The sequence below is a fragment of the Strix uralensis genome, chromosome 2 (assembly GCF_047716275.1).
Source record: "Strix uralensis isolate ZFMK-TIS-50842 chromosome 2, bStrUra1, whole genome shotgun sequence".
In the NCBI taxonomy this organism is placed as follows: domain Eukaryota; kingdom Metazoa; phylum Chordata; class Aves; order Strigiformes; family Strigidae; genus Strix; species Strix uralensis.
The window spans coordinates 90,625,794-90,639,390 of NC_133973.1; the positions used below are offsets into that span (position 1 = coordinate 90,625,794).

At 41.6% G+C, this 13,597-nt stretch overlaps 2 protein-coding genes across 3 annotated transcripts in view; both read right to left on the reverse strand.

The window, feature by feature from the left end:
- Positions 1-1,462, reverse strand: part of SLAIN1 (SLAIN motif family member 1) — a 54,541-nt gene extending 53,079 nt beyond the window's left edge. The window contains exon 1 of one of the 2 annotated variants that reach the window (XM_074859451.1): positions 875-1,462. In XM_074859451.1, the coding sequence (XP_074715552.1) occupies positions 875-1,356 (482 nt within the window). In that variant the 5' untranslated portion in view covers positions 1,357-1,462. The remainder of the gene's footprint in view (positions 1-874) is intronic. The other variant, XM_074859452.1, reaches the window with a different exon arrangement.
- Positions 1,463-11,292: 9,830 nt separating this feature from the next.
- SCEL (sciellin) overlaps positions 11,293-13,597 on the reverse strand; it is a 50,129-nt gene continuing 47,824 nt past the window's right edge. The window contains exon 16 of the mRNA XM_074860782.1: positions 11,293-12,984. Within this exon, the coding sequence (XP_074716883.1) occupies positions 12,968-12,984 (17 nt within the window). The 3' untranslated portion in view covers positions 11,293-12,967. The remainder of the gene's footprint in view (positions 12,985-13,597) is intronic.

Sequence of the window (13,597 nt, forward strand, 5' to 3'; positions counted from 1 at the left end):
TTTATTACTGACACTTTGAAACAATTGAGTATCAATTACGTTTAACATGATTACGCAGCCAATGATTTCCATAGTATTCCAGAGTGTCCCTATGATGTTCATCCACGTTTCCAAGGCAAGTTTTGAGGCACCAGGCTTACTTATTTATTTGCATCTCTAGTCTGTAATTTCCCCTTCTATTTGTTTTTAAGTGAGCGTTATCATTCCTCTAGGTCGATTTTACTGTCCGCTATATTCATTCGCTATTCATTTCTGGTTTTATTCAGTTTACTAGCACCCAGCCATGCCTTTTGGAACTATGTGGGCGCTTAAGATATACAACCAACCATTTAAATCAATGTCTAAAAGACAAAATCCCTCCCAAAGCCCTGATGATGGGAGACAATCGAGCAGAGATTTTAGGATGGGGAGGCAGCACTGCTCAGATAAAGGCTTTCCCAGAACAATTCCGCTATTTTTAAATCCTTATGTAAACATGAGGCTGAAACCAGGCTGAGACCTGAAATTAAAGAGTGACGATCTCTCTCAAAGGGGAAAACAAGCACAAACCCCTCGCCGAGGGCGCGACCCCCTGGGCGAGACAGGGGGCGTAAAGCCCCCACCTGAACCCCAGCCCGGCCACGGGCCCCTTCCGTCGGCTGGGTCAACCCCCGCACTGATGACTTTAGAAAAAAGAAAACAAAATAAAGATACAGGTTTAAGTTTAAGCAGAAGGAGATCGAGTAGATTTGGGGGCTAAGGCGAACCGGAGAGCACCAGCGGGCTGCGGAGGGCGGCGGGAGCCGCCGGCCCGGCGGAGGACCGGGGGGCGAGGGACAGCGGGGCGCGGGGGGCACCGCCAGGGCGGGGCGGGGCCGGGCCGAGCCGCAAGTACCATGTATCCTCGTCCTGTCCGCAGCAGCCGTCCTCCAGCTCCAGCACCGCCACCTCGTCCAGCACCGTGGCCGCCGCCCCCGGAGCGCCGCCGGCCTCCTGCCCGCCGCCGCCGCCGGTCGCCGCCAGGCCGGGCGAGGGCTTGAAGTAGGCGAGGGGCTCCGGCGGGCCCAGCGCGGCGGCGCAGAGCAGGGTGGGCACCGGGCTGGGCATGCAGGGCGCGGCCCCACCGCCCGCCACGGCGGGGGGGCTGGCGGGGCGCAGCGCGGCGGGGGCCGGCGGCGGGGCCAGCAGCAGGTGCGGGCTGGGCGGGCCGGTGGCGACCGCGGCGGCGGCGCGGCTCCGTAGCTGCTCGTTTTGCTTCTCCAGCTTCCGCACCAGCTCCTGCAGCTTCTTCACCTCCAGCTCGGCGCTGACGGCGGTGCCGGCGCCGCTCCCTTTCACCTCCGCCATCATCGCCGGTTTCAGCAAGGCAGCCTCCATCCTGCCGGCCCGCCGCCGCCGGCACCTGCTCCGCCGCGCCGCCGGAGGGCAGCGCCCGGCCCCCGCGGGCGGCGGGGAGGCGGGGGCGCCGGTCGCCGCGCTGGGGGCCTGGCCCGGCCCGACCCGGCTCGGCCCTGCGCTGCCGCTGCTCCTGCGCCTCCCGTCAGCGGCGCGGAGGACGCGGGCGCGATCCCCTCCCACTCCGGCAGCCGGAGCGCCGCGCACAGGCACACGGCGGGAACAAAGAGCCGCCCGGCTCCCCCGCCATCAGCCCAGGGGAAGGGCGGCGGGGCCGCCTCCGCGGGGACCTCCGCGGGCAGCCCCGGGGGCGGCGGCGCTGCCTCCGCGCGGGTCTTTAAACAAAGGTGCCTTCCCCCCCCCGCGGGTTGGATGTGGCCCAGGACGCCGCTCCTCTCGTGAGCCGTGTAATTAGAGCCTGGTGGTGTCAGGGTTATAATTATGCAGATTGAAAGTGTGATGGGAATGGGAATCGCAAACAGAGGCTTTGTTGGGCTTGAAAGGAACGAATTCAGCCAAAAGCAGGCGTTTGGGGGCTTCAAACGTGCTGATTCTAGGGGTTTTGATTTGTAGCGAGGGAAGCGACGTGTTTTTGAAGATGCGTTGCCGGTGAAGCAAGAAGAGTAAACCAGGCATAGTAGAAAACACATAGCTACATAATTGTTTATGAATGTAAGAACCCCTGAGATGAAAGATGCCCTCGTATTGAAATGACCTCCTTTAACACAGCCCAGATACACAGATGGGTTTGTAACATTCCGGTCTGTGAGAGAGAGATGAATAACGTTCTCTGGTGGTGGCGTTTTTACATTGTCCTTCGTTGCCCCGTATTGAAAGAAACCATTGCTTGTGTGCCTTCCTCCCACCTAGCAGGTGAGTCAGCGTTACCCGAGGTGGCTCAGCCATCGCACAACCCTCGGTGGGTTCGTTTCCCCTAGCTATAACTACAGGGGACAACCTCCCAAGTTACCGACCTGAAGTCTCCTAAAGCTCTGATAAGAAATAGGGAGCAAATCTCTGGGAAGCTTGTAAATTGCTTGGCCACCCGCTAATAATGGCAATCAGTCAGTCGCTACCCAATTCTTGAGTATCAGCTTTAGGCAGAGTAGTAGTAACAATAACAGCTGCCACTGCCTTCACCGTGCTTCGTCGCTGTCTCAGGTTTCTTATGTAAGGATGGACAGACACTAATTCACTGTTCAGGGCATAAGTCAACTTTGAAATCATCCAGCCCATCACAGTTTTCTCTCTTTTGTTTATAGTCTGGAAACTTTCTTCTGCACATGCACAGGACAACAGCACTATTGTTTGTCAGTCTTTTAAGCACTCTTACGGTGCAAATAATAAAAACTGGTACTACAAGAATGGCTGAAAAGGAAGATAGAGGAAGACAGAAGCATTGTCTTACAGGTGATGTAACTTTTATCACTGAACAGAGTAAGTAACGGCCCCCAGCGTACTACATGGCAACCGGATAGCACTTAATCCAAAACTTTTGTTTGGTCTCCTGCATCTCTTTGGAAGAAAGAAGTGGAAAAACGTTGAGAGTGTAAAAACCATCTGGCCCCAATTCTGCCATGCGTCATCAGAGTGAGTAACATAATCCAGTTTTCACTGCTATAGATAGCTGTAATCTTTATTCCCACAAGTAAAAGAAGAATTGAGTTTCTACATGTTTAGCCCCAGGCTAAAGGCCTCAGCTTGTTATCACTAATAATGGTACTAGCTTTAATTCTTAGAAACACGTATGCTAATCCAGTAAGATTGTGAAGTAATAAAAAAGGTAATTTGCAGCATATATAATATTGAGTTTGTTAGACATCAATAATACACAATGAAAAAAAGCCAAGAAGTTTATGATAATATCAGTGCTGGGTGATGCAATGAGGCAGAGGAAATAGCCAAAAGAGATTCAAAATGGAGGAATAACTTTTTCCTTTTGAACCAGGCAAGCCAAGTTATTTAATGGGCCAACAAAAACCCAGGAAACAGGTATCATTTGATTTTTTCAGTTGCCAGAACAGGAACATGACAGTGTGGTCAGGACATTGTATCATTAAAAAAATCTAGTGCAGACACCAGTTTGGAGATACATCAGGAGACATGCTAGAGCATGTAGCATCATGGCACATGATCTTAAGAGTCGCCATGGAAATGCTTGTCCTCAGTTAAGAGTAAAAGCAGTTGCAATTTTTCAACTGCCCTCTGCTGTTTGTGTCGCCTATGCAAATGTTGTGCATGCACACACACTTGTTTCAGAACTGAGTTCCTGAAGGAAAAAAGCTTAGGACTGAGCATAGTGCCCTAGCATGGGTACAAAAGCTTTTCCAGGCAGTTCAGATGAATTGATCACAGGCAGGATCAGGCTCGTTACATCTCATCCCCAAGAAAATGCTCCAGAAGGTTGGCCTTTCCCTGAGTGGGACTGCTTTGAGCCTAATTTCCACCCAGCAGTATGGGTAGAAAACAGCTTAAGCTTGCACACACTTCAACTACCACGCTCAGAGTCAGTGTGAGAGACCCTGCCTTTTTTCTAGGCATTTCCTAGACAGGTGAATCTAGTAAAGGGTAAAAATGCATTTCACTATGTTGTATTTGTTGCTCAATTTAAAATGTACACATAATTTCACTAACATGGAATTTCACTAACAATGTATCTTCATGTAGCGATGCTGGCAGATAAAATGTGTGTTCATGAACACACTGTCTCATGGTCTTCATGCTGGCCTGCTAGTCTTCTGCAAAGATGGTTTGAATGTCTTAGTCATTAAAATATTTGACCTCATTGTTTCTTTTTTTTAAACACAAATTATTCTCCTCCCAGCGTTGACATTACTAATAAATTGTTAATGAGCTCCATTCAGTATCCCAACACTAGCTGATGAGTTTCATCAACCCAGAACTTCATGGTCTCTTTCCAAATCACAACGAAGACTTGATGGTTCCATGAATTGATAAAATGTGTTTACTACCAACCCCAAGTGTTCTAACGTGCCCTTGAAACCTGTGTTTCCTAAAGCTGAGAAATTATATGCCCTAAATCAGTAGAGATCTACTATAGGATGCTATTTACATGGCATCCTATAGTAGAAATTTCTGAATCAGTATAGTTACTAATAGGCTCCCAATGCAGAGAACAAAGAAGCAGGAAGTCTACAAATCCCATCTGCTCTTCTCTGGTAATAAGCCTGTTGCTTTATTCTGCAATAGCTGCAGGCTGGACCTGCCTTTCAGGCAAGCCAGTAGAGAATTAATTGCGGTAATCCAGTCTGGGTTATACAAAAGATGTGTTACAATAAGGTCAGAGCACGGACAGTATACTCCAAGTCTGGTGAGATTGTTTTAAAGTGCAGTTCCAGTCTGAAAAATTACTGTGAAAGTAGTTTTATAAAAACAGAGCCACTACTATGCCAGCAGAAGTCCATCTAATCTGGTATTTTGCCTTCAACAAAGGGTGATAGTAGCTTCATAAGGAAAATATCTCAGAAACAAGAAAAATATTGAGGGATTTTCTCCAGCTTTCAGAAATCACCAAATCGGGACATCTGGACCGTTTATTTTTGATAGCCACCAATGTGCAATAATATTACATTTGCTAAGCCCTATTTTTAAACCATTTAAACATTAGGACTCTACAACACCCTGTGGCAATTAGCACTGCAATTTAATTACGTATTGTAAGAAAAACTACTTCCTATTATCTACTTTAAATCTGCTGCCTAGAAATTTAATTGGGTGTCCCTTAGTTCTGGTTTTCTGAGAACGACAGAATGATTAATCATTTTCTATTCAGCTTCTCTTTGTCATTCATGACTGTATAAAACTCAGTCACTTCTCTTCCAAGCTGACAAGCCCTAATTTATATAGCCTTGCCCCCACAGAATCCGGGCTGAACCTCTCATTGTTTCCTGTCTCCCTTCATAATGAAAATGGAATTTTCGAACCCATTGTTTCCTTTCTATTAATACTCCATGTTTTCTTATTTCATGATAGGTTAAGGAAAGGCTGTGACAAAAAATTCTTGTAAATCCAAATACACTCAGTTAAAGAAATCAGCTTAACCAAAAACGTATTGGCTCCTTCAGAAATATTCATATATTCATGAGCATACCTTGCTTTAAAAAAGCTGTGTGGAGTCATACATATCCAGATGACTTTATATTCTGTTATTTATTATAATTTGTACAAATTGCCTTGATAGAAAATCAGACTAACTGAAGTGTAGTTCCCTGGAGCAGCTTTCATGTTTTTTCAAGACTGATGTCCCAGCTGATGCTTCCAATTTGTTTGGCACCAAGCCTACTTCGAATGTCTGTGAGAAGTTCAAATGTCACACTTGAGCTGCTGTGGAGTTTTTGCACAGATACTACTTGGTCCTAGCAATTTGTTATTGTTAAATTTATAAATTTGGCCTAAAATATTTGAGCAATTAAACATTTTCCTGGAGTTATAGCATGGATTCTTCATTCTCAATGTCTCTTGCAAGTATTTTGACTTCCTAGCTGTTGCTAATTTCCTGCTAATTGACTTTCTCTTTTTTATACAGTTTCCTTTTTTAAACTACCATAATTCCATCTGGCTTTTTCCCTATTGAATTAATATTAAATTGAAGTTCAGTGTAATCACAATTAGAATATATTTTCTATAGGATCAAATCCAAAATGGCATAATTTTCCATGAGCCCCAGTTGCTCCAGAATATCAGTATTTATGGTATCCAAAGATACTGTCTGTGCATTAAGCTTAGGGTCTCCTAGTTTGTAGATGCATCTAGACAGAACTATCCATGACAGCTGTAATTTAATGGATTGTTATTTTGACTCATCAATTCCATATCAAATCTCTAGGACTTTCAAATGCATTAATCCCTTCCCTTTCCTTGCCTATAGGCAGAAAGCATCAGTCTGAATCTTACTAATCAGAACGGGTTGTTTCTTTCTAATGAGTCTTCATTGAGAACAAAGACTAATTATGCTTTCAAAGAAGCTTGAACATTTGCATTGTCTCCAGTATACAGGTATATCAGAGAGTATAATTTGGTTCACAGAACCTTACCACTGATGAATAAAAAGGAAAAGGTAGAGGGGGAGATGTGAAGTTCAAAGCTGTTAATAAACGAGCTGATCATGTTAGAGTAAGGGTTTTGAAATAGCAGATAGGCTGTTTTGAGTATAAAATGCTGAAGATCATAACGACAGAAGTACAGCTTCTCTTCAGGAGGCTAAAAATGCATGACACACATTTTGCCAAGAATCCAGATTTCAGCTTGATTTGTCTTCAGGGAAGAGTGGCCACTGACACAGGAAAAATGCCTTATTTAATGATGACGTGAATATAATGGAGGGTTCATTTGTAATTTTCAGATTGGGAATGATTTGAAAAAATAAGTACCTGAACTTTCATCCAAGTTCAGTTTGATCAAGCAAAAATCTTTGCTGAATATCCATAAATGCCCCTGTAATTTATATTTGTGATTTCTTTTTTCCCATCAGACAGGATCTAAAAGAAAAGTCTAGCATGCAAAAACCTGTCCTTGTACTGTCTATAATCCACTCAATCACAAAAGATCCAATAAATGGTAAAGATACCTAGAGGGGAATTTAGGTACAGTTAGAAAATCTAAATCCAAACTTGTTTTCCAGACCCTCTCTTCCATATACTATATAACTTGCAGACTACCTGAGACCTTTCCTGCAAAAGATCATTAGACCGGCATAAAAGCCTTTGCCATTCCTCCTGCCATGCCAGGTCTCCTGGGTCTGGGTAGTCATGGTTCTATCAATCTTTCTGCCTCTGGGTCCCTTTTGTCCATGCTGGAGGTGTACAGTCAGCGCCAGACACCTCTCCAAGGCTGGAGGAGAGCTGCTCTATCATCAGCCCATTCCGGGGCAAGCTGGAAGTTGAAGAAAAGTGGTGCAGCAAAGGCGTTTCTTGAATATGCTCACTGGAAATGGAGGGTGTATGAATTGTGGTATTACACAAAGAGCATATTCTTTTCAGCTAGATCTTTTCCTTGTATTTGTTCCAATTTCATTATGAGAAGCAAAGTCCCTGCTACCTCTGCTGCCCTGTTTCATTTATGTCCCTACTGAGGAGATCCTGATTCTGAATTCAAAGGCAGGGGAGTTTTTGAACAGCCCTGGTGATCTCTGAGTTAAAAAACGTAAACCAGAGTTCTCAAAACATGTGCTTTGAGTGAGTGTCTGGGGTGTCTCACACTATAGTGGAAGAGACAGAAAAAATACTGCTTCTTCCCTGCTTTCCTTCTTCAGCTTTCCACAGATGTCATTCATGTCAAAACTGGTAGGCTTGCTCCCATGGAGAATTTTGTCGTGAGAAAACTGATATTTTGCTACAAAAGGCTTTACTGTTACTTTTACTTATCTGTTACTTTGGTAAATGAATAAAAGCAATGTTCAAAAGCGTTATCAGTTGTATAAACAGACAAAAGCAGTGTTCAAATGCATTCTCAATCATTTACTTCTGTAGGTTTTCCAAATCTTAGCATTTTAAATATTTGGCTGTTTGAGATTATAATGCTACAAGTAGGGTTAGCTGGTTTCTCATTCTTAATTCCAAGATTTCAACTACATATGGAGATAATTCAAAAAGTTCCATGGGTGGAAACTCCCTAGAGGAACCAGAAGATATGTACACCAAAGTTTTCTGGTGTATTCATCTTACAGTCAAGTTTGACTATTGATTTCAACAGCACCATTATTTATGGCAACACTATTACTTTTTAATTTCCTATCCCCAGTTTTCAGTATCACTGATTCTACTTGTCCGTAATTGGCTTCTTTGCATAATGCTTTCATCTTAGTATTTTCCCTTTTTCTGCTTCTTTTGGGTATTTTGACATGTGAACACTATTTCCCCACCCCCATTAGGAAAAATTACTTGAATGCCAGAAAAATTTTCATTTTCTTTCCAGAAATTATTCTGTTTCTTTTTTCTTTTTTTTTTTTTTCTGAGTAGGTAGTTTTAAAGTGTTGGTTGCCCATTGTTTTGACCACAATAGCTGTCTAAGCTCCCTAAACAGATGTCTGGTGACTGCACAGCAATGCCAAGACTCAGACTCAGACAAGTGCTTTTGGCATGATTATACTCAGATATTGACTCTAACAGGACGAAACCAACCAGTTTTAAGTCTTGGCACAGGCTATGAGACTGTAGCTGTCAGTTTATAACTGACACAGTTTTAAAAACTCCATGAAATATAGTACATTTACAAGCGGCTTGCTTGGAAAGGGAGGTGAAATCTGAATTCTTCTTGAGGCATTTACACAGGTGCAGCAGTACCACCCAGAGGCCACTGCTGTGCTGGGCACTGCACAGGCAGAAGGAGTTTCTGTCTAAAAGAGCTCAGAGACTGGGAAGGCAAAGAAGATCCTAAGGCTTAGAAGAGATTATTACATGAAGACATTTCTAGTACTCTCAGATGAAAACCCCCAAACTTCCACTCCCTCACCATCCTACTCACTCCAGAAAAATCTGAGTGCAGACAACTCCTCTAATGTTGCTAGAAAGGAACATGACATTAACAGAGGTAAACAGAGAATCATTCAGACTGCTTTTAATTATGAATTAGACCACTCGGATGAGATGGAGGAATTCCAGGATCTGGTCTTTCCTCCCAGGACTGTCTCTATGTTTTCTATTCAGTAGTCATTCCTGAGGGGTCAGGAGGCACACAGTGAATGTTCAGGCAGCACAGTTATCCTGTGCACCATAAGGATCCACCCTGCACAGGTCAGGGAACACGGCAAAAACGTTAACCGGAACATCTAGTTTATTCCACACACCAGCCTGTTCCACTGTGTTACATGACTTGGTTAAAACATAGGTATGCTGGGGGAGAAATTGAACTTGGCCCTCCCACTTTCTGGGCCAGTGATCTGTTCAAATCTCCATGATTTTAAAAGGTGGTAGTTATCAGGAGATTTTTGAGGAGGTCTGATCTTAGCAGTGTGTGGCAAACATGTTTTGAGGATATCTGCAGATTCTTTTCCCCGAAATGCAAGGAATGTTTCTAAGTCCCAGTTTTTCTGATGCAGGAGATTAGAGCTGAGTTGCTCAGACCAAGCAAAGCACAAATCAGGACAGTAAACCTTTGAAGTCAAAGAAGGAAATATCTCCTGAGTTTAAGACCTCAGTGATTTTGCATCTGTTTAGCAGCCGAACAGAGCTATTTTGGTCAACAATTTCAGACTTCGGCACATCAAACCTGCCTAAGTATTAAGTGTCTTTATCCTTTGTCTTTATGGAATGAAGGATGTCTCTGCTGTTATGCTGCTGTGAAGAAAAATAAGGTGTTTTGGTGCAGCAGAAGGGAGAAAAGGAGGCTACATTTCTCCCTGCTAGTCTGACACCAACTTCACTGGAAGCTAAAAACACCTCCTGGTGTAACAGAGTAGCTACAGTGAGAAACATGCAAGTATGATCAGAAAGCAAAGCTAACCAGGAAAGTGGGTACTTTTCATTCTAAATGACAGGGTTATGTTAAAATATCAAGGAAGGCAAGTAGAGTTCTGACCTATATATGTTGTGAGTAAATAAACTGAACACATGAAACTATCCCAACATGACACACATCTTCGTACAAGGAGCAAAGAATAGAGCTGACCTACTGAATAAAAGCAAGGCCCCTTTGATGTTGAACTGTTCTTTACAAGCCTAGCTAAGGAGGCTCTGTAAAGTAATGGAGAGCACGTCTTGGCAAGCAATGTTAGGTTAATGGTTGGAGTAGATGATCTTCAAGGTCTTTTCCAACCTAGATGATTCTGTGATTCTGTGAAACTCACAGAGATGTTTATTTCAAGAGGAGGAGGATGAGAGGACAATGTTACAGATGTTTGTCACCTTGTGTCAAGCACTGCTAGGGATGGGATGCTCAGACTGAGCATTCTGTAAGAACCTATACAGGACAACAAAATATATTAATACAGCAGAGCTGTTCTTGTGACATTCCTTGTTCTTGTAAATATCAGTAGCTTTGAAGCCATCTACACATTTAAATGCATCAATATGTATTATATGCATTATTTCACTCCTTTCCTCTTATTGCTTGAATGTCCCCCCTGTAGAGCTATGCCCCAGCTTTGTAAAATAAAGTATCCATTACACACTGGAAAAATGGTCCTGATGAATCACAAAACCCCACATAATTTAGTACATCATCTCTCAATACAGCTTTTCAGTCTAATTTAATGCATTATTGAAGATAACGCGTTCATTAAAACAGCTGCCAGCAAACTGTTCATTTGGATTGTTTCATGGAAGCACTACTCAAAGAGAAACAAAACACCACATGCTAATGATATGCAAAAAGGACAAAAAACAATTAAGTTTTGATACATTGGTATTGAGATGTTAATATGATTTTTTTTAATGAGTACTGCCATGCCAGCTTTTATATGGTAAATACCAAGCATCACAAAACCGGTGTTTCTTTTCAGCAAACTTACAACATATAATAAAAAATAACAAAAAAACACATGGCAAAATTACCAGGACTGTTCAGCAAGGATGAATTAATGAGCACAGAATTATTGTTTGTTGTTTCTTATTGCTACTTCTCTGTCAGTGAGCATTTAAGTAGAAGATATTCGGATCCAGGGTTTGCTCCTGGTCTCTAGTGGAGTGAACTAAAATCTCTCATCCCCTCAAGCACTAGGAAATCCTGGATTATAATGTGCTGGCTCAGATGAACATCTAACATCTTCCACTGTAACTAAGCCTTAGCAATAACTGTTGGCCTCTGAATAGGACCAAATTTGTGACCCCAACATTAAAATTTCACCACTGTTATTCTCTACCTGTTGGGCAGGTCTCATTGTTTGCTGGTAAAGCACAGGGTAATAATAGGTATAGTTTAACTAGAATATGTCATCATCAAGAGGCACACACCAGAAAAAATATCTATAATAACAGGTTTATTAAAGCTACTGCCATTAATTCATAAGAAATTTTCATAAAATTAACAAACTATCTACTGCTTCCTGGCTCCTTTGCATCTCAGTCTGAGCATCCTTTAAGACAGGCAAGACAGATTACGTTATTATTCAGCTGCAGGCCCAATGGTTTAAATTACACAGACATCCATACCTCCTGTCTCCACTACTGAGAGTGAGACGAGGAGAGAACATTTGGCTGGGACAGCCATTCAACAGTCTAATATTAATCTATGGCTTTCGCACTTTTCACCCTTCTAAGCTCTTGCTCAGGTCCAGCAGCCTCTGAGCACTCTAACTGTCATGGTCATATCCAAGAAGTCCTTTTAAGCTGAGATGTAAGGGATAAAAATCAGTTCTGAATAACCACGATCTAAAACATCTCATGGCAGAGACCAGTAGTCAACACCTTTGTTTGTCCAGTAAATTACTGAACTATTTATTATTTTAGGCAAATGAGGCAGGTAACTATTGAGTGTTGTGGAAACATATAACAAAGCACAAACTCTTCTTTCAGTTTCTATACTTTAATAAGCATATGCTGTCCAAAAGGGAAAAAATGCTTTCACTGTAGTCTCAAAGGAAGGAGTTTATCTGGCCTAATGTAGATGTCTAGAAATCTGAACTATTCACTCCAGGTTCCTTTTCAAACCATGGAAAGTAAGATGTACGTTCACAGCATGGTTAACATCAAGGTAAAATAAATGTTTGCAATCTGACCAATTGAATCACTCCCTAAAAATGTCTACTTCTCTATATGACTATAAAGAGAGAATAGGGCAAGTAACTTAGAAGTAGATGTCTACACTGTAGATGTTTAAATTTAGGCCAGATGAATCCATCCAAGGTGTTTAGATAGTCAGCTTAATAAAGTAGGAAAGATAAATACAACATAATGTCATGCAAAGTATGTATTTCATGATTTCATGGCAACTATTAAGTGTACACTTCTTAAGAAAATGGTGATACAATATTTACCAGAATTACAAACATGGAGTGGGATACTTCTAATTAAAACCCTTTAACAATTTTTCTCTAGAATCCCTCTACAGTAATAGAGATGCATTTTCCAGAGACGACTTGTTCCATCTTAAAGTTATCATATAAGTTACTTGGGAAGAATCTTCCACTGGAGATTGATGTCTCTCCTCAAAGGTATAGAGTGAACCCACCTTACTCTGTATGAAAATAGTAGTTTAAACCCTAATAGCTGTCTTTTAAATGACTAATCTTTGATGAGATGATTAATCCTATACATGCTGTATAAAGATAACAGATCTTTATATCTGAGGAGATGTTTTTTCAGTAAAGAGAATACAGCCCGTCAAAACATATGTGTAGGTATGTCCTGCTGTTCAGAAAATGTCAATAAATTATGATTAGTTTTTCATACAGTTTAGCAGTTTCACTGATGAGTATGTGAATGATATCTTGTTTTGCTTCCTGGAATGTGTGTATGAAAAGGCATTTAAATTCTCATGAAATGAATTCCTTTGGGAACCATGCAGTAGGACTGCATTTAAGAGTGTTTGTTCCTAGCAATAAAAATAAATCATTTTCCATAGTGGTTTGAATTAACAGGCCAATACACTTAACTAAACACTAGTGGAACTTCTTTATCATGCTTTTTGTATGTCAGAATTAGTAGATCCATTTTTCTGCAAGAGAGAAAAGATTGATCAGAAATGCCAAGCAAAATGGTATTCTCTAAATGTCACACAAGGATACGCTAGATCAATTTATTTTTTTAGAAAAACTACTGAAGTCTGATTGTCCTATCTTGTCATTTGCTGAAATAGGAGATGTCAATTTATAATGCTTAATATACAGACCCTTGGTATGTCTTCCTACAGCTTTACAACTGTCATAATGACATTAATTTTATAATCTGATTAATTACAAAATTCACTCTTCCGATAAAATTTTGCAATGGCATAATAACACAAAGTATTTTAATAAAACGAATTGATTAATTTAATATTAGTTAACATGATCCTATCTCAGAAGTACACGGGTGAACATGAGCTTATCAGAGCATTTCATCTACGTTTCCATTTGACTTTATTTGGTACAGAGGTACTTATTTATAGTATTATGAATTAATAATTACCGTGAACAGAGAAGACTTAAAAATCTAGCAACTTCTAGAAAAATTAATAAAGCAAAAACATCATTCTTCACTGCCTTGCATATTTGTTTACTCACCATGCTCCTCACAAAGGTAAGAATGGTACTCACAGTATAATATTTTCATTATTATTTAACAGATTT